This window comes from Lithobates pipiens, unplaced genomic scaffold (assembly GCF_037356315.1).
Source record: "Lithobates pipiens isolate NorthernLeopardFrog02 unplaced genomic scaffold, aLitPip1_a1.2 Scaffold_1, whole genome shotgun sequence".
Classification (NCBI taxonomy): domain Eukaryota; kingdom Metazoa; phylum Chordata; class Amphibia; order Anura; family Ranidae; genus Lithobates; species Lithobates pipiens.
This window is the reverse complement of record NW_027507685.1, coordinates 78866201-78885597: the sequence shown is the minus strand read 5'-3', so window position 1 is coordinate 78885597 and position 19397 is coordinate 78866201. Positions and strand designations below refer to the sequence as shown.

The window sequence follows — 19397 nt, the reverse complement described above, 5'->3', positions numbered from 1 at the left end:
GTACTGAGTTCTGCTAGCAGGCAGGAGGGTTGATACCTAAGGGACCGCCCACATGGGTGGAACTGAGAGTTCTGAGTGTTGTATTACAACTTTGCCTAGCATTCTCCTAGAGGTAAGGTATACAACCCAATGGCTAAGAGAGGAGCTGTGTCGGCTGGTGAATTACAGAGAAAAGGATTTTACAGTGAGTACAAAAAATCCTATTTTTTGTACTCGCCATAAAAATCTTTTCTCTGAAGTTCACTGACGGACACAGCACCCACCCCTCCTATTTATGTTTGTACTGCTTTTGACGAACTAAGCTGCTGGATACATTGTGAGAGCTTATAGCCAGTAGGACAGAGTGTTGCTGTTTTTAACACTTTCTGCCTAGTCCTATCCTAAAGGGGCCATATAACTCTAAGGTCAAGATGAAGATGCTGTGTCCGTCAATGAACTTCAGAGAAAAGGATTTTACGGTGAGTACAAAAATCTTATTTTCCTGACGGGCTCCATGGCAGCATACGTGTGGGTTAGCCCCGCCTCCATAATTACCCAATAGGACCCCTACTCCCATAAATCTTTGCTCCATGCTGCTATCCGTGTTCCTTTTTTGTCCTCCTCCTTAGGAAAGGTGTTTCCTACCTGAAGATATCTTCACTACGATCAAGTCGGCCGACTATCAAGCTATGCTCCTTCGATAGGCCCTGTCTGTTAAGCATGGGTATGGAGTGTATGGCGGAGTAGCGCTGAAGGCTCGGTTTTGTCTGGAGATAAGTGCGCACGGCTTATTACCTGTTATGTAAGGTGGCCATTATCTGCCAGGTTGATCGGTGGTGTGTGCTTGAACATTCTGGGCCAGGTGATCGTTGGTGGAGTGGTGAGCTGTAAAGTTTCCTTTTTCATGGCAGCAGTGTTTATGTGTTTTTTTTCTACCTGTGTCTCTTTCATGTGTTCCCAGCTGGTTCTTTTGCATAGGCGCTGACGCTTCCGCGTTCCAGCAGCCTTTCTCTGCCTGTTTCTGGATCCAGCTCTGCGTTCTGCGCATGCGCGGACCCAATCCAAAGTTCCCGCGCATGCGCACGTGCACCTCGTGTCTGACGTCGCTGATGACGTCATGAGCGCCATATTTAAAACACAGTGAGAGCTGTCAGAGCCTGGGAATGATTGCAGGAGATTCAGCGATTTCTCGGGGCCATTTTCTGATTGGTGTAAGGTAGGTTATGGTCTGCTCTGATGTGATGTATTGATGCTCCTGTGTTTTTGTTTGGCTGCTTATGAAGGTCTATTGTTTCAGTCAGCGATCTTTAGTCATGGATGCCTCACTGCCCACTAGTGACCTGCCCGCTTGTAACAGGTATGTACATGGCTGGATTGCTGTGTATATGTGGAGTATTCTTCAGCATTTGATACCAGCTGGTCTGCATTTTTTCTCTTTTGTAAATTTCCTTATAGCCCTTCTAGGTCCGAACCGCAGTACAGTGCACATAGTCGCAGTGGTTCGTCAAAATCGCACCACCGTAAATCATCATCAAAATCTGGTTACCATAGGTCTTCCAGATCTGAACAACGCAGGGGTCACTCGCACTCAAGCAGAGGACCAGATAATTCATGTTGGGGCTGTAAGATGCCCATTCCATCAGACAAATCGCTCTGTGATCATTGCTTTTCTAAAGCCGCAGATGAAAGAGATGGTGCAGATCAACGCTTGGAGTCTATGGTAAGAAGGGTGGTAAAGGAATCCTTGCAGCAGAGGGAAGTTCATCACTCTATGGAATCCCCTTCAGACCCATTGTGTCCTTCAGGAGGTGAAGGGCTATTACAAGAGACTGGGGAATCTTCTCAACCAAGCCACCACTCTGTTCTCTTGTCTGACAGCGATTCGGATCCAGAGGATCCAGGAGTGGGATTTGATTATGCTTTAGTACCTGCTCTAGTCAAGGCAGTGAAAGAAGCTTTAAAATGGGAAGAACCTACTACTTTCTCCCTACCCAAACAAAGAAAGTTTTTCAAACAACTCAAAAAGGAACGGCAATATTTTCCTTTCCTATCTGAATTGGGAGAAATCATTACTGAGGAGTGGAGCAAGATTGATAGGAAAAGCTCCATGCAATCGCAAGTGTTTAAACTGTACCCCTTTAAAGAGGATGATGTAAAGCACCTTGAATCAGCTCCTCTGGTAGATGCAGCACTTATGCGTTTAGTCAAATACGTGACTCTCCCTTTGGAAGACACGGTATTTTTCAAAGATCCGTTAGATAAATTCTTTTCAGATCTGAGTCAATTCTTCTCTCTGACTTCAGGGATGGCTTGTAAACCAACTATTGCATTAGCCGCAGTTTCAAAGGCTATTGAAACCTGGGCCGACAATGTTGAAGAGTTCTTGAGAGGTATCTCGGTGAATACGGCTAAAGACTCTCCCATTCAGGAGATTAGAATGGCATCAGCCTTTCTGGGGGAGGCATCTATTGACATCCGCCTACTGTCCCGGGCTATGTTGGCAGCAGTCTCGGCACGCCGGGCTTTGTGGCTCCGTCCTTGGTTGGCGGATCTAACATCTAAGTAGGCATGGTGTCGTATTCCATTTGAGGGAACCTCCTTATTTGCTAATAAACTAGATAGCGCCATATCCCGGGCCACGGGTGGGAGGTCTGGGTTCCTCCCTCAAGATAGACGTCTTCAAAACCAAAAACTTCTTTTTCCAAGAAAGCAGACCTCGGATCGCGCTAGGTAAGCGCGCAGTTAGACCCGAGTTCTCTCGATCTTGGAGGTCCAGACAATCCTCCCTTAAGAAAACCTCAAAAGGGGGTTCTGCAGGTAACCAAGATTCTACTAAATCTTTTTGAAATTGGGCCCGCTCAAATATGTCAGGTGGGGGCTAGCCTTCTTCACTACCGGCATGTTTGGGCGGCCTCAATTCGAGATTATTGGACCGTTAAGACGGTTTCGGGTCACAAGTGGACTTTCATCAACAGTCCGAGGTTAAGGTTCGTTCCCACCGTAAGTTGTTTACTGGATCAAGGCGCGGCCGTACCTGGAAGACTAACGTGGCGAGGGCATGTATTCCCCTCTGTTTATGGTTCAGAAAAGAAATGGTGCATGGAGGCCGGTGAAAGATTTGACCCACCTCCATTCCTTTATTCGCAAGGTAAAGTTCAAGATGGAATCCCTTCTTACGATCCAACAGTCTGTGCATCTGGGAGATTGGTTAATATCAATCGATTTGAAGGACGCATACTTCCACGTGCCAGTGGCAAGGGATTTTCAGCAGTTTCTCCGTTTCGCAGTTGGCGAGCAACACCTACAGTTTACCTGTCTCCCGTTCGGGTTAACAACATCTCCTCGGGTCTTCTCCAAGGTACTCCTAGCTGTAGTAGCTCTTCTCCGAGTCAAAGGAGTTCGTCTCCATCATTATTTGGACGATTTGCTCCTACTATCTCAGGACAGAGATCAGATTCTGGAGCACAAGAGTTTAGTCATCTCCACTCTGCAGGCATTTGGTTGGCTCCTGAACCTGGAGAAGAGCCATCTGGTTCCAACTCAAGTCATCGTGTTTCTAGGGGCTCAGTTCGACACATTAAAAGGCACCATCTCCCTGCCGGAGAAAAAGATCAGTGTGATCCGAGACAGGATTCACGCAGCTCGGGAGTCATCTCATATTTTGGCTCTACAATGTTTAAAGGTGATTGGCACAATGACAGCCACCATCCCTATGGTGAAGTGGGCCCAGTGGCACACTTGTCCCTTCCAGAAGGGTTTTCTGCAACAGTGGGACTCGTCCAGTCAAACACAACGCATACTCCTTATACCAGCGATGAGGATGTCTCTCCTCTGGTGGCTCCAAGGGAAGAATCTATGCAACCATCATTCGATAGTTCCCATTTCCTGGGTAATAGTAACTTCAGATGCCAGCAACAAAGGTTGGGGCGCTCATTGCCTTTCGGAAGTAGCTCAAGGAAAGTGGTCGTTCCCGTCGCTGGGTGTGGTCTCCAGCATCCTGGAGTTGAGAGCAGCCTTTCAAGCGCTCCTGGCGTTTCGCCATCTGGTGGCAGGGTCATCAGTAATGTTAAGATTGGACAACACAAGTGCGGTGGCCTATATAAAGAAGCAAGGGGGGACTCTCGGTTGGTCTCTATTACGAGAGGTAGAACCGATAATGAGTTGGGCTCAGAAGAATGTGGCCAACATTTCTGCTGTATACATCCCAGGGGTCCAGAATGTTCAAGCAGATTTTCTGTCACGGGTCAGAATGGACAACAAGTGGTCCCTCCACAGGGATGTCTTCGAGTGGCTTCTGACCCTGGGAGTGTCTCCAGAGGTCGATCTGTTTGCTTCGCCGTACAATCGCAAGATGCACAAATACTACTCGAGGTTCAGGGATCCTCAGGCGTTCGGGACGGATGCTCTAACGGACTGCTGGAAGTTTCAGAGAGCCTACGCCTTCCCTCCAGTTCCTGTAATCCTGCAGTTCCTTCGGAGGCTCAGAGGGGAGAGGGTGGAGATCATTGCAATAATGCCATTCTGGCCACACAGGCCTTGGTTTCCTCGGCTGCTGCTCCTCAGCTATCAGGATCCAGTTCCCCTGCCTCTCAGGCCAGATCTACTGTCCCAGGGCACACTATTACACCCGTGCCCGTCCTGTCTACACCTCAGGGCGTGGTTCTTGAGAGGGGAAGGCTAGAAGCTCTGGGTTGCCCAGAAGAAGCGATTGCAACCCCCCTTAGTGCCAGATGGAAGAGTACCAATAAAGTATACAAACGCATATGGGCCAGGTTTATGGTCCACATGTCTTCTAGGTCAAATTCATACAATTCTCCAGCAGTCCATGATATATTGTCCTTCCTTCAGTCAGGCTTGGACTTGTCTCTGGCAGTTAGTTCTTTAAGAGTACAAGTTTCAGCCATTTCAGTCTTTCCGGACAGAGTGGTTCTGATCCCTATGCTTGGGTCAAATCCAAAAGTTATGTCAATATTTCATGAAAATCAGGAAATTGTTCTACCTACGTTTAGAATGTCAGACAACCAAGAGATTCACCCTTTGGATGTTGGTCGCACGTTGAAGCAATATTTGGATGCTACAGCTCCATTCAGACGAACAGACTTTTTTTGTTCTTCTTCACTGCAAAAATAAAGGGATGCGAGCATCAGTTAGATCAAACGATTCAAAGGGCATACAAGGCAAAGGGCTTGGTTCCTCCTGAGGCAGTGACGGCTCATTCGACTCGGGGTATCTCGACCTCTTGGGCAGCAGTTCGACATGTTGCACCAGAAGTTATCTGTAGAGCGGCTTCCTGGTCTTCAATTAATACTTTTGTTTCCCATTATTGTGTGGAGCCAGCTGCGCTTTCTTCTGTTAATTTTGGTTTGCAAGTATTGTCAGTGGACAATGAAAAATAAAATTCTGGTTTCTTTGCTCAACATTTTTAGCCCACCCGGGTGTGCTTGGCGAGTTATTTCCCACACGTATGCTGCCATGGAGCCTGTCAGGAAAATGGGAAAATTTATATCAGATACTTACCGTAATTTTCCTTTCCTGATAGGCTCCATGGCAGCAGGAGTTCCCTCCCAAATGTTGGAGTAGGCTAGTTACGGAACAAGGATAGCAGCATGGAGCAAAGATTTATGGGAGTAGGGGTCCTATTGGGTAATTATGGAGGTGGGGATAACCCACACGTATGCTGACATGGAGCCTATCAGGAAAGGAAATTTACGGTAAGTATCTGATATAAATTTTTCCATTTTTGTTGCAGGGGATACCTGAAATATATACCATGTATCTTAGTGCAGACTTCTGGGAAAATCTGTGAGCCAATCACACAAGCAGGAAGTGTTTCTGGGGGGCGTTCTGTACCCATTCTGTGTACACAACACCTCCAAGTAGCCATATTGCATGGCATTTCACAGAAAATTACAGAGCTGCAGATTTGAAAAGGAAAGGTCACTTTTAAATAACATTCAGTTACAATAAGACTTGTGTTGGAGTTGTATATGCTATATATTTTTTTTTTCCTACGAAAGTGGAGTTACCCTTTAGGCCCCTTTCACACTTGTGCGACTTTGGACATTAGTGTGGCATAACAAGTCTTACCCCATGATTCCCAATGATAACCAATTATATCTGTGCGACTTCAAGTAGCACCGACCTCAAAGTACTTTGGTCTGACTTTGATGCGAGTTGAGGTCCATAGACCTCAAGTTTTACACAGACATTTCCTGAAATCAAGTTAAATTTGCACGATTTTCAAGTTGCAGTAGTGTGAAGGGGGCCTTAAGCAAAAAACAGTTTTAGGCATTGATTTTGGCCCCTCACCCCTCTAATAATTACCTGAGCCCTCATTCAATCCAGTGCTGTGCACGTCCTGCATCTCTTCTCTCCCTTCACTTCTGGGTTTCGCTGGCTTTGCTGTGGCATCAGGAGTCACTGACGAGGGAGCCGGGGGCAGGGCTGAGTCTGTTGTCTGTGTCAATGGATGCAGCAGCCGGATTGGGAGCAAGCCCACACCCGTGCTCGCATGGGAAGCTGTTTTCCATAGGGGCACTGGATAGAGAGGAGGTGCCAGGAGCGCCGGCGGAAGAACAGATGTATGAAATTGTTCTGTGCAATTCCATTCCAACTTCCTTTACAACCACTTGCAATTGCAAGCAGACAATTCACAACTTGTGGCAAGTGACATGGCAGGTGGCAAGTGGCCAATCCACAACTTGTGGCAAGTGGCCAATCCACAACTTGTGGCAAGTGGCCAATCCACAACTTGTGGCAAGTGGCCAATCCACAACTTGTGGCAAGTGGCCAATCCACAACTTGTGGCAAGTGGCCAATCCACAACTTGTGGCAAGTGGCCAATCCACAACTTGTGACGTGGCAAGTGGCCAATCCACAACTTGTGACGTGGCAAGTGGACAATCCACAACTTGTGACGTGGCAAGTGGACAATCCACAACTTGTGGCAGGTGACGTGGCAAGTGACATGCTAAATACAAGTACACTGCTGCTTTCACAGCTGCTGCTACTCACGCTGGTCTCACAAAATGGCTGAAATAGTTAATAATACTGTTTTTTTGAGCTTGGGGAGGGTCTATGATGTTAGCTTAACTAAACGCTTCTAGACATAAATGCGGTAAAACACTGCTAAATCGCGGCAAAACGAGCGTTTCTAAACGCCGGTTTCAGCTTTTAAAAACATGTGTCCAGCAGAGTTTGCATCGGCGTCTCCTGTGCATGAGGCCTGTTTTAATACCTAAAACTGCTAAATCTGTTTATAATAGTTGTTAGGCAGCCTTTTCAAAATAAATAGGCTGTTCTTCACCTCAATCCATGAAATCGTTTTTTTGTAGCACACCACACCAAATTATGCAATTTGATGCACTGTGGGTACCACTGAAAAAAGGCAAACTTTGATGACCAGTGTACCCTACTGCTCATTGCAGTAAATTGCATGTTATACTGGGCATTATTGCAATGAAGGTAGTGTGAATGAATTCTGAATTTATTTTAAATACAACTAGTATATATTACAGAATGGGACTTGATTTTGTCCACTTGTAAATCATTGCCACACTGAGATTGGCAGAGATAGGCAGACAGTATTAACGCAAATCTTATTTCCTGCATTCCTATCATCCGGCAATATACATACTGATAGGAAGAGAGAGCAGAGAGATGATCTCATCAGCCCGTTGTTGCTCCTTCAGTGTACATTTACAGACTGTGAGTGGGCTGGTGGCCAGACTGGGTTGCTTAAAAGAAGCAGTGAAAGCTCAGGTTTCCAAGCTGATTGTTCTGTCTGGCAAGGCTGTGTAACTTTAAGGCCCCTTTCACACTTGTGCGACTTGGGACTGCGAAGTCACATGACAAGTTGTTCCCATGATTTCCAGTGAAAAGCATTCATATTAGTACGACTTTAAGGCTCTGTTTCCACTACTGTGAGTTGTTGTGCGACTTGACAAATGTGAAGTCGCCTGACATGTCAAAATCCGTGTATTTCAATGGTCCCCATTCTAATTGGTGCGACTCAAGTCAGAGCGACTCCAAAAAAAGGTTTTTGTACTACTTTGTTCCAACTTCGGTGCAACTTGTTCGCCCATGGTTCTCACCAGTCACATGGCATCACATCAAAATCGCATTGCAATGTCACACGACTTGTGGTCGCAATAGTGGTAATAGTGCTAAATCTGTTTATAATAGTTGTTAGGCAGCCCTTTCAAAATAAATAGGCTGTTCTTCACCTCAATCCATAAAAGCATTTTTTTTTTTGTAGCACACCACACCAAATTATGCAATTTGATGCACTGTGGGTACCACTGAAAAAAGGGTCACCAATGTAAGAAGCAGAAAAATGCCTGTAACCTGCCTAAAAAAAATAAAAAAAGTTCCAGAACTTGTTTGAGCTTCAAGCATTTTGGAGTGGAGACGTGAACCATCTGCATAGAGCAGGCATGTCCAAAGTCCTGCCCACGGGCCAATAGCGGCCCGGTTTTGAACAGTCCACCTGGCTATCTAAACCAGCCTTTCTCAACCAGTGTGCCACAGGATCAGGGCTGTCAGATGAGCCTGATCCTCAGCACTATGAGAAGCTCAGTCAGGTTCAAAAGAGAAAGTAAAGTGCAGTGTGAGTGTGCTATGCTCTCTGCTTCCCCCTACAGTGCAGTACCCGGCTGAATGAGGAAACTGGAAAGGTAGAGTCCTGTGCTAGAAGCTATATTTGTTTTAAAAGGGCTTTATTCATGTGTCTGTGCATGTATGTGTGTGCATGTGTCTGTATATATGTCTGAATGTATGTGTATGCATATAGCTGTATGTGTGTGTGTGTGTGCATGTGTCTGTGTATATATATGTGTGTGTGTGTGTATGTTACTTTTAATCCGGACTCCCCCCCCCCCCCCCCCCCCCCATTCCTGTACCATCAGAACTGCTTTTGTAGGGCTTGTGTGTGATAGCAGCCAGGAGTGCTGCTCCTCTGAAAAGCAATCTATGCACAGATTGCTTTTCAGAGGCATTTAAAAAGGTGGTAAAGAGGCATTATGTTGCCTCCTCCCCACCTGTTTTTAAGCCCGTAAATGCAGCATCACTATACCGCAACTGTGCAATCCACACAGTTGCGGGGTAGTTGACGTGCAGGCCCATTCACCCTGGGTATACCTCAAGCTGCAGCCACAGCATGTGTACACCCCCAGCTGCTCCCTCTGCAGCTAAAGGGGGAAAAGTTGGGGGTGTTAAAAACAGCTTAACCATGTGGTTTTACTGCCCTCTCCAACCTGAACAAGCCCTTGGTTCACATCTGTGTGGCCTCCGTGCTGCTTGTAGGGCAGCCCATTAATTTCAATGGGCTTCCCTACCCACAAAAATGCAGGGAAAGAAGTCCCCAAGCTTTTTTTTTTTTTAAATTGCACTGCACCAAAAGCACCCTACGTTTTCCAATGTGTAGGGTATCATTAAGAATTAACGATACCCCTGAAGAGCAGAGCATTCGTCTGTGCGACGGGAACGAGTGCGACAAAGGCAAGAGAATTCTTGCTGGGCAGTGAATTAGTGCTCGAATGAACACACTTAGACTGAATTTTAATGGTTCTAAGAATGTCAGGCAAAATGGTCGGCCCTCACGCATGTTCACTTCATCAAATCTAGCCCTCTTTGAAAAAAGTTTGGACACCCTGCCATAGAGAATAATTGATTCCCCCCCCCCCCCCCAGCATTTTTGTAGCTTCAGGCTTCAAGCTACAGCTCTTGCTCTAGCTTCTAGCTCAGGTGTGAATGGGGCCTAAGGAATGAATATACAGAAATACAAATCCTTAGTAGGTAAGACAGCTCCCATATACTGTATTTATTACAACAATATAGTTTGGTGCTTGCCTAGAGTTTGGCTATCAGCTTGGAATCTTAACAGAAAAACAAAAAGGTCAGCAGAGTTTCTGGGTTTAGTTACCGTATATACTCGAGTATAAGCCGAGATTTTCAGCCTCTTTTTTGAGGCTGAAAGTGCCCCCCTCGGCTTATACTCGAGTCATCGCTGTCTGCCTGCTCGATCAGCGTGTCGAGCAGACAGACAGCGGACATTCTAAAATTCAAAAGCCGCGCCTCCGCCTCCGCCTTCGCCTGTGATAGGCGGAACACTGAATTTCCCAGCAGTCAGTGTTCCGCCTATCACGGACATCCGCTCATCCTCGTACTACGGACGAGGATGAGACGATGTCCGTGATAGGCGGAACACAGGCTGCTGGGAAATTCAGTGTTCCGCCTATCACAGGCGAAGGCGGAGGCGCGGCTTTTGAATTTTAGAATGGCTGGACACACACACACACACACACACACACACACACACACACACACACACACACACACACACACACACACACGGACACACACACACACACGGACACACACACACACACACACACACACACACACACACGGACACACACACACACACACATGGACACACACACACAGGGATGGATGGATGGAGACACACACACACACACACACACACATGGACACACACACACAGGGATGGATGGATGGAGACACACACACACAGGGATGGATGGATACACACACACACAGGGATGGATGGATGGAGACACACACACACAGGGATGGATGGATGGAGACACACACACACAGGGATGGATGGAGACACACACACACAGGGATGGATGGATGGAGACACACACACACAGGGATGGATGGAGACACACACACACAGGGATGGATGGATGGATGGACACACACACACACACAGGGATGGATGGATGGATGGACACACACACACACAGGGATGGATGGACGGACACACAGGGATGGACGGACACACAGGGATGGACGGACACACAGGGATGGACGGACACACACACAGGGATGGACAGGCATGTCTCACCCTCGGCTTATACACGAGTCAATAAGTTTGCCAGTTTTTTTGGGGGTAAATTGGGGGCCTCGGCTTATATTCGGGTCGGCCTATACTCGAGTATATACGGTATCTTATAATTTTGCCCTAACTGGACCTGAAATGAACGGAAAGTGATCCAACCCTTGGCTTTCATGGTCTGGCAATTGTATAATTAGTGTAGCATTTGAATCATTATAGACTGATGAATATTTATGCCATTTTAATAAAATTAAAATTATTGTTATGCTTTGTTATAGGTATACCTTAGTGTATTATGGCAATCGGGACAGCTTGCTGCTTCCTACTACAACGCCGGTGACTGCTCTATACACTTCATGACAGATAGTCCAGACACTGAACATCTACAGCTTCTTAAGAAAGGTAGGTTTTGTTGCTGTACAGGTGGTTTCCATTTTTCAGTAAACATTGTAAACACAAAGTTCTAACTTTAATAAAAAAAATGTATGTAACACATGTGAATTTGCTTGACAATGTAGGCTTCCCAGCTCCTATGTTTGCTATGTCTGCATACTAAACTCTATGGGGTCCACGTGGCCCATGAGCTGCGGATTGGAAACCCCTGATGTAGTGCAAGGGCCTGCCTGATTGGATAGATGGTGTATCCTCCAATTTCATAGTTTTGGTAAGTTTGAAGGAGATTGTATAGTGTATGACCATCTTTAGATACCTAAAAAAAAAACAAAAAAAAAAACACCATGCTCCGCTCTAAAAGAAGTTCTGGAGCTTTTTTAGGGAGATTGATGAGCATAGGGCAGTCAATTCGAGTGAATGGGCTGCCCTATGGGTGACAAGTGGAAGCTCTCCAAAAGGCCTCCCCAAAAAAGAAATAAAAAACAGGGCCTGACAGCTGAGTGTCTCCATCCACTCCCTCCTATGTACTCATATAAAGATGCAATCTGTACAATTTCCTTTAGATTTACTAGAACTGTGGAATTGGAGGACATACCTGAACAATCTGTTCAATTTGTATCCAATAAGGCAGGCCCTTGCACTACATAGTGGACGGGAGATCTAAAGGAGAATGTAAAATCAAATTGTAATGTGTATAGTCACATTAAGGGAAGAAGTAGGTGGTGGTAGGTAATGAGGGAGGTGTGGTCCAGACTGGTAATACTTGCCCTGTCGCACACTTTTCTGTGATGTAAAAACATTAATGCTGCGTACACATGATCGGAATTTCGGCCAGAAAAAGACCGATGAGAGCTTTTCATCGGAAAATGCGACCGTGTGTATGCTCTATCGGAATTTATCTGTCCGAATTTCCGCCAGCCAAAAATTGATAGCATGTTCTCAATTTTCCAGACGGAAAAACTTTCTATCGTTAATTCCGATCGTGTGTATGCAATTCCGACATGCCACAAATCATGCATGCTCAGATTCAACTACGAGACAGAAGTTCTTGGCTACTGGCTATTGAACTTCCTTTTTCTAGTCACGTCATACGTGTTGTACGTCACTGCGTTTATAAATGATCGGAATTGTAGGAAATGTAGGCAAGACAGCTTGAGCCGAATTCTGTCGGGAAAACCATCAGAGCTTTTTCCGATCGTGTGTGTACGCGGCATTAGAATTATGGGAGCTAACTTACAGGAAGTGATGCAACCAGAAAGAATGTTTTAAAACTCAGACAGAAACATTAACATTTCCAACCTTTTTTTTTGGATGAGGTAGGTGAGAGATAAGAACATTGGGATTGTTGGGCTAGAAATTATACTACAAAAAGGAATCTTTTTACAGGTGCATCTCAAAAAATTTGACTATCATCAAAAAAGTTAATTTTATTTCAGTAATTCTATTCAAAAAGTAAAACTCATATAGTCTATAGATTCATTACACACAGAGTGATATATTTCAATCATTTATTTCTCTTTCGTTCATTGACGGACACAGCATCTTCATCTTGACCTTAGGGTTATATCGCCCCTTTAGGAGAGGACTAGGCAGAAAGTGTTAAAAACAGTGACACTTGCACAGTACCGCCCAGGGGGCGGTCCTACTGGATATAAACCCTCACACTGCATCCAGCAGCTCAATTTTTTCTGCCTAGTGTAGGAGACGGACTTGGCTTCTCTTGGGACCATTTGGTCCTGGGAATATTTTTTTCTTTATTCTGCATTTTTGATTCCTGTGATCTACAATCAACAGCTGGGCTGGATAATATAGATCCTAGTAGTCTCCCCAGCCTGGCCATCGAGTGTTAGCTACACGCTGGGTCGGCCATGACATGCCCGTCTGATCCAGGGGCGGCCGGTGAGCTATATGCTCCAGGGCACACAAATGACTGGACTACTGCTGTCTGTGTCACAGTGCGCCGTGGCCGACAGCCACCCTGTACTGCTTGGGTGATGGGTCTGTCTGTGGAATGCGTCCAGCAGTCCCTGCAGGAGGGGTAAGTATGGTTCCACCTGTCTCAGCAGGATGGAACAGCTGGGCATTCCCTGGGAGGTCGACTAGGGGGTCTCTCACCCTCCCTTTCTTCTCGCCCTGTCCCTTACCTCCTCCCCATGCTATGGGCCTCTGTGTGACTCTGCACATGGGGGTGCGGTGCACGTACCTAGCCGGGGGCTCTGGGTCCTGGCAGGGGGCTGTGCTGGGTGTTGAGGGTCTGCTCGTCCTCTTCCCTGTTGCTGGGCCACGGTGGGATGTTATTTCCTGGGGCTGCCGCCATTTTTTTGTAGCCACAGCCAGTTTTTGGCCTTTCAACCATTTTCTGGAAGTTCGGGGCCATTTTCTTGGTGCCATCAGATGTTTTAGCTGAGGCCAATTTCTAGTAGCCTCAGGTAGTTTTTCCTCTAGCGCTGGGTGCTTATTTCCTTCTAGAACAGCAGGCTTTTCACACAGAAACCTCGTGGATGACACAGGGGAGAGCGAACAGCAGCAGCCCAGTGCAGTACCTGGGTCAGGGTGGTGAGTCCTTCGGGGGACCCCTCAGTCTGTGGCAGCTAGGAGGGTGGACTTTTTGTGTGACTTGCCTTAGGTCCCTAAGTGGCGACAGGAGAGTGTGGGTCAGCATGGCATCAGAAGCTGGCGCTTCTTCCCCAGACATCCCTGTTGTTGCAACTGGTTCCCCTACACCTGCAGTGCCTGTGGACGCTCTGTCGGCGGTTCTGGAGGCCTTTTTTGCCTGAGTGGAAGCGGCGTGCGGGTGCAAGGAGGGTAAAAAAAAAGCTTCCTCCCCCCACCGTCTTCTGGGGAAAGCTCTGATTCAGACTCGGACCCCGCTGTGACAAGCGGCCCCTGTTCTGACGTGTCAGAGGATGCGGACCAGGACCATTCGGACAGTGAGGATGACTCAGTGTCAGTGCAGGAAAAGGCGTTGGTAGGAGTACTTATTACAGCGCTGCAGGATGCCGTAAAGATGGAGGATACGGCTGGTACATCTACAGAGGTGTTGGTCCCTTTCGGGTCCCACAAGCCGGCCTGCACGGCTAAGGTGTTTCCTTGCCGAACTTATTTTGATAAGTTTATTTACAAGGAGTGGGGAAACCCGCAGCGGGCCTTTTCAGTCCCGAAACGCATGGCGGTGCGTTACCCCTTTGAGGAAAGTTTCCTGAAGAAATGGACATCTCCTCCGATTGTTGACCCCCCCCCCCCCCAGTATCCAGGTTAAATAAGGTAACCAAGATTCCGGTGGAAGGGACTCCTGCTTTCAAGAACCCTGCCGACAGAAGGGCTAAGGCGGTTGCCAGGTCCTTATTTGCGGTGGTGAGGTCAGCATTGCAGCCAGTGTTAGCTACGGCCCTGGTGTCAGACGCTTACTGAATGGGCAAAATTGCTGCACTGTGAGTTGGAGAAGCAACAGGCTTCCCCCAGTCTTTGTGGAGCTGGCGGACCAGTTGGTGCAGGGCCTTAAATATGTCTGCGATGCGGCCTTCGATACAGACCCCCTTGCTCTTTAGAGCCTCTGTATGAGCAGTAGTGCTACATTGCCTGATTTGGCTGAAATGCTGGTCTGCGGACCAGGCATCTAAAAAGAAAGCACTGGCGGACTTGCCCTTCCAGGAAGAGAGGCTATTTGGAGCCTCGCTGGATGACATTAAGAATGTTACTGGGGGAAAGAGTAGGCAAGGGCCCTCCTTTTCCACTCAGAAGCAGATTAAGCAGGGTTGGCAGGTAAGCGTTCCCAGTCCGGCAAGGTGCCCGCTAAGCAAATCTGTTGCCGCATGAAGGTTTGTCCCCGCCCAACTCTCGGGTGGGGGGTTGCCTTCGGGAGTTTGCAGCCCGGTGGACCTCCCTACTTTCTGATCAGTGGGTCTGCAAACTGGTTTCATCAGGGTACAAGATAGAGTTTCTTTCTTGTCCGCCAAACTGATTTTTTTTTTTCCCTCCAACCTTCATCTTCTTCCGGCTCGTCGGGAAGCCCTGTTCGGGGCAGTACAGGACCTGCTGTTGCATGGGGTGATATTACCTGTACTGTTGCCATAAAGTTTTCAGGGATTCTACTAGGGATGCACCGAAATTTCGGCCGCTGCAACATATCGGCCGCAAATGCCCTTTTCGGCAATTTGCCGAAAGGAAAAAGAGGCCGATAATTGAGCAGAAAATGGGGCGGGGCCTGGGTGGGGGCGGAGCACCGCCCCCCACCCCTGGTGCCGCCCATCATGGGAGATCTATAACGCAGGAGAGCCGCCTCCGCCGTCTGGTCAATAGAGCGCTGGGAACATCACAGCTTTAATTTCAATAGCTGTGTGTTCCCCCGTCGCGCGCCGTCGCATACAGCCCCTCCCCCTTGTCCGGGGAACTGTGATAGACAGATCATCCATCCAATCTGGACAGGTAATCTGTCTGTCTATCACAGTTCCCCGGACAAGGGGGAGGGGCTGTATGCGATGGCGCGCGACGGGGGAACACACAGCTATTGAAATTAAAGCTGTGATGTTCCCGGCGCTCTATTGAACCAGACGGCGGAGGTGGCTCTCCTCTCTCTTTGCGGCATCACTGGCTGCACGGGGGGCGGCGCTCTGGCTGCACGGGGGGCTGCACAGGGGACAGCACACTTATCTCTTTTATCATGCCGCCAGTCTCTGACCACCTCCTGTACCATGCCGCCAGTCTCTGACCACCTCCTGTACCATGCCGCCAGTCTCTGACCACCTCCTGAACCATGTCCCCAGTCTCTGACCACCTCCTGAACCATGCCCGCAGTCTCTGACCACCTCCTGAACCATGTCGCCAGTCTCTGACCACCTCCTGTATAAATTTTTTTTTAAAAAGTCATTTTCGGTATCAGTGCTGTTTCGGTATCTGTATCGGTTTCAGGCACCAAAAAACCCATTCGGTGCATCCCTAGATTCTACTCTAATCTGTTTGTAGTCCCAAAGAAGGAAGGGGTCCATCCGTTCCTGGACCTCAACAGCTTTGTGAAGGTACAAAGGTTCAGGATGATATCAGTTCGCTCAGTGGTTGCTGCACTCCATCAGGGGGATTTTCTGGCATCCCTGGACATCAAGGACGCATAGTTCCATGTCCCCATATGCATCAAGCATTAGAAGTTTCTGCGGTTTGCGGTCGGGGATAAGCCCTACCAATTTGTAGCTCTCCGTTTAGGCCTGGGGTCAGCACCAAGAGTTTTTACCATGGTGCTAGCCCCAATTCTGGCATTGCTACCCTGTTTCCCCTAAAATAAGACCTAGCGTGATTGTCGGTGTTGGCTGCAATATAAGCCCTACCACCCAAATAAGCCCTACTCTGTTTCCTCAAAAATAAGCCCTACCCTGAAAAGAAGACCTACAAGGACTTTAACTAGGGCTTATTTGGTGGGTAGGGCTTTTATTGCAGCTATCACAGACAATCACACTAGGTCTTATTTTAGGAGAAACAGGGTAAGGCAACGATTGATCGCAATCGTGGGTTACCTGGACGACCTCCTTCTGAGAGCAGCTTCCGCCTCAGAACTAAGGGCGGATATGGCGATCACCATACAGACTCTTGGGGAGTTTGGTTGGGTACTGAACCTCCAGAAGCCGGTGTTGGTGCTGACTCAACGCCTGGAGTACCTGGGCTTCATTCTGGACTCCTCAGAGGCGAGAGTCTTTCTCCCTTCAGACAAGCTGCAGACTCTTCAAGCTGCGGTGAAGTTGTTAGTGTCCCATAGGTGGTCTTCGTTGTGTTTTTGCATGTGAGTTCCGGGTCTCAAGGTAGCCACTTTCGAGGCGGTACCGTATACTCAGTTCCACACTCGAGTCTTGCAGAAAGAGATCCTGCCCAAATGGGACAATTCTCGGTCATCCTTGGATTGTCAAATTTTGCTGGGGGGGGGGGGGGGGGGTTTGGGGCGTACAGTCGGCCCAGGGTTGCTGGACGCAAGAAGAATCCCGCTTGCCGATCAATGTGCTGGAGCTTCGGGTGATCAGGCGGTGCCTCTCCACATGGTCACAGAGGCTGCAGGTGCGTCCAGTCAGGATCCAGTCGGACAACGCCACGGCGGTGGCATATGTCATCCATCAAGGAGGGACAAGGAGCTCAGGTGCAGCACTGGATGTCGCTCACATCCTGCGGTGGGCAGAGCGGCGCTCCGACTCTGTTGACCATATACATTCCGGGCGTAGAAAATGGCAGGCGTGGACTACCTAAGTTGTCAGCTGCTGGACCAGGGGGAATGGTCGCTGCATCCGGAGGTATTTCGGCTCCTTTGTCTAAGGTGGGGCACACCAGATGTGGATCTCTTGGCTTGTCGACTCGAACAGAAAGTACAGAGGTTTGTGGCCAGGTCAAAAGATCCCTGGGCGGATGTGGTAGACGCGTTGGTGGCTCCATGGGGGCATTATCGGCTGATTTATGCCTTCCCCCTACTCAAACTTCTACCATGTCTGCTATGCAGAGTGGAGGCTGAGGGGATTCTGGGGATTCTGATTGCCCCAGATTGGCCTTGACGTCCTTGGTGCACTGACATAGTGCCAATGGTGGCGGATCTTCCTTGGTGGCTGCCGATATGAGAGGACCTCCTGTCACAAGGTCCAATAATTCATCCTGCTTTACCGTTGCTGGTTTTAATGGCATGGCTGTTGAAAGCCAGGTGCTAAGGGACCGAGGTCTGTCGGATCGGCAATCTTCACTATGCTGAGGGCACGGAAGTCATCATCTTCTCTGAAGATTTATCATCGTAGGTGGAAGGGCCTACATCTCCATGTGTGAGGAGATGGGGTGGCGTCTGCGTACATATTCAGTTTCCAGGATCCTGCTGTTTTTTGTAGCGAGGAGTGGATCAGAAACTTGCATTAAGCACCATCAAGGGGCAGGTATCAGCTCTGTCTGTCTTTTTCCAGCGACCTTTGGCAACTCATTCATTGGTGAGTACATTTGTTTAAGGGATTCGACATGTAGCCTCTCCGGTTTGACCACCGCTGCCTCCGTGGGATTTGAATCTGGTGCTCTCGGTGCTTCAGAAGCTGCTGTTTGAAAACATTAGGGAGATCCCCTTATTGAGACTCTCTCAGAAAGTATTCTTTCTAGTGGCTGTTACATCTGCCAGGAGGGTTTCTGAGTTGGCAGCCTTGTCATGCAGGTCTCCTTACTTGATCCTCCACAAGGATGAGGCGGCGCTGCGTTTGCAGCCTTCATTTCTTTCAAATGTTGTTTCTGCCTTTCATCTAAATGAGGACATTGTACTTCCGTCCCTTATCCTCGGCTGTCACATCCCAAAGAGGTTGCTGTGCATTCCTTGGATGTGGTCCGGGCTCTGCGGGTGTATCTGTCTGCTACGGCTCCTTTCCGGAGGTTGGACTCACTGTTTGTATTGGTGGCTGGTCCGAGAAGGGCCTGGTGGTCTCCTCGGCCACCATTTCTAGGTGGATCAGACAGATCGTGGTTCAGGCTTATGCTTTAAGGGACGGGCGCCCCCCTTTCCTGTCACGGCGCATTCAACCAGGGCAATCTGTGCCTCCTGGGCTTTCCGACATCAAGTGTCCGTTTCCCAGGGGTGTAAGGCAGTGACACTTTCACAACATTTTACAAGGTTGATGTGAGCGCATCTTCGGATGCTTGCTTCTGCTGCAAGGTTTTGCAGGGGGCAGTTTAAGGTTGCAACTCCTCCGTTGTGGAGTTCTGGTTGTTATGGGTGGAGTTTATTTTCTTGCTGTTCCCACCCTTCATTTTTTGACACTGCTTGGGGACGTCCCTAAGGTCAAGATTAAAGGTGCTGTGTCCGTCAATGAATGAAAGAGAGAAAATAGTATTTTTTTACTCAACCGTAAAATCCTTTTATCTGAAGTTAATTGACGGACACAACGCCCACCCCTCCTATCTATGTTTTTACTGCTTTTTGACGTACTGAGCTGCTGGAAGCAGAGTGAGGGGTTACAGCCAGTAGGACCACCCCCTGGGCAGTACTGTGCAGTTTTGCTGTCTTTGCATGTTCTGCCTAGTCCTCTCTTGAAGGTGGCGATATAACCCTAAGGTCAAGATTAAAGGTGCTGTGTCCGTCAAACTTCAGAGAAAAAGATTTTACAAGCAAAATGCTCGTGTGGTGGAAAACTAACACTGCACATCACCCTGAACACCCAGTCCCCACCGT

General features: G+C 48.2%; 1 protein-coding gene across 1 annotated transcript in view; it reads left to right on the top strand.

Annotated features, from left to right (window-relative positions):
• Positions 1 to 19397, top strand: part of MSH5 (mutS homolog 5) — a 360046-nt gene that overhangs the window by 33972 nt on the left and 306677 nt on the right. The window contains exon 2 of the mRNA XM_077460730.1: positions 11122 to 11245. Within this exon, the coding sequence (XP_077316856.1) occupies positions 11122 to 11245 (124 nt within the window). The remainder of the gene's footprint in view (positions 1 to 11121; positions 11246 to 19397) is intronic.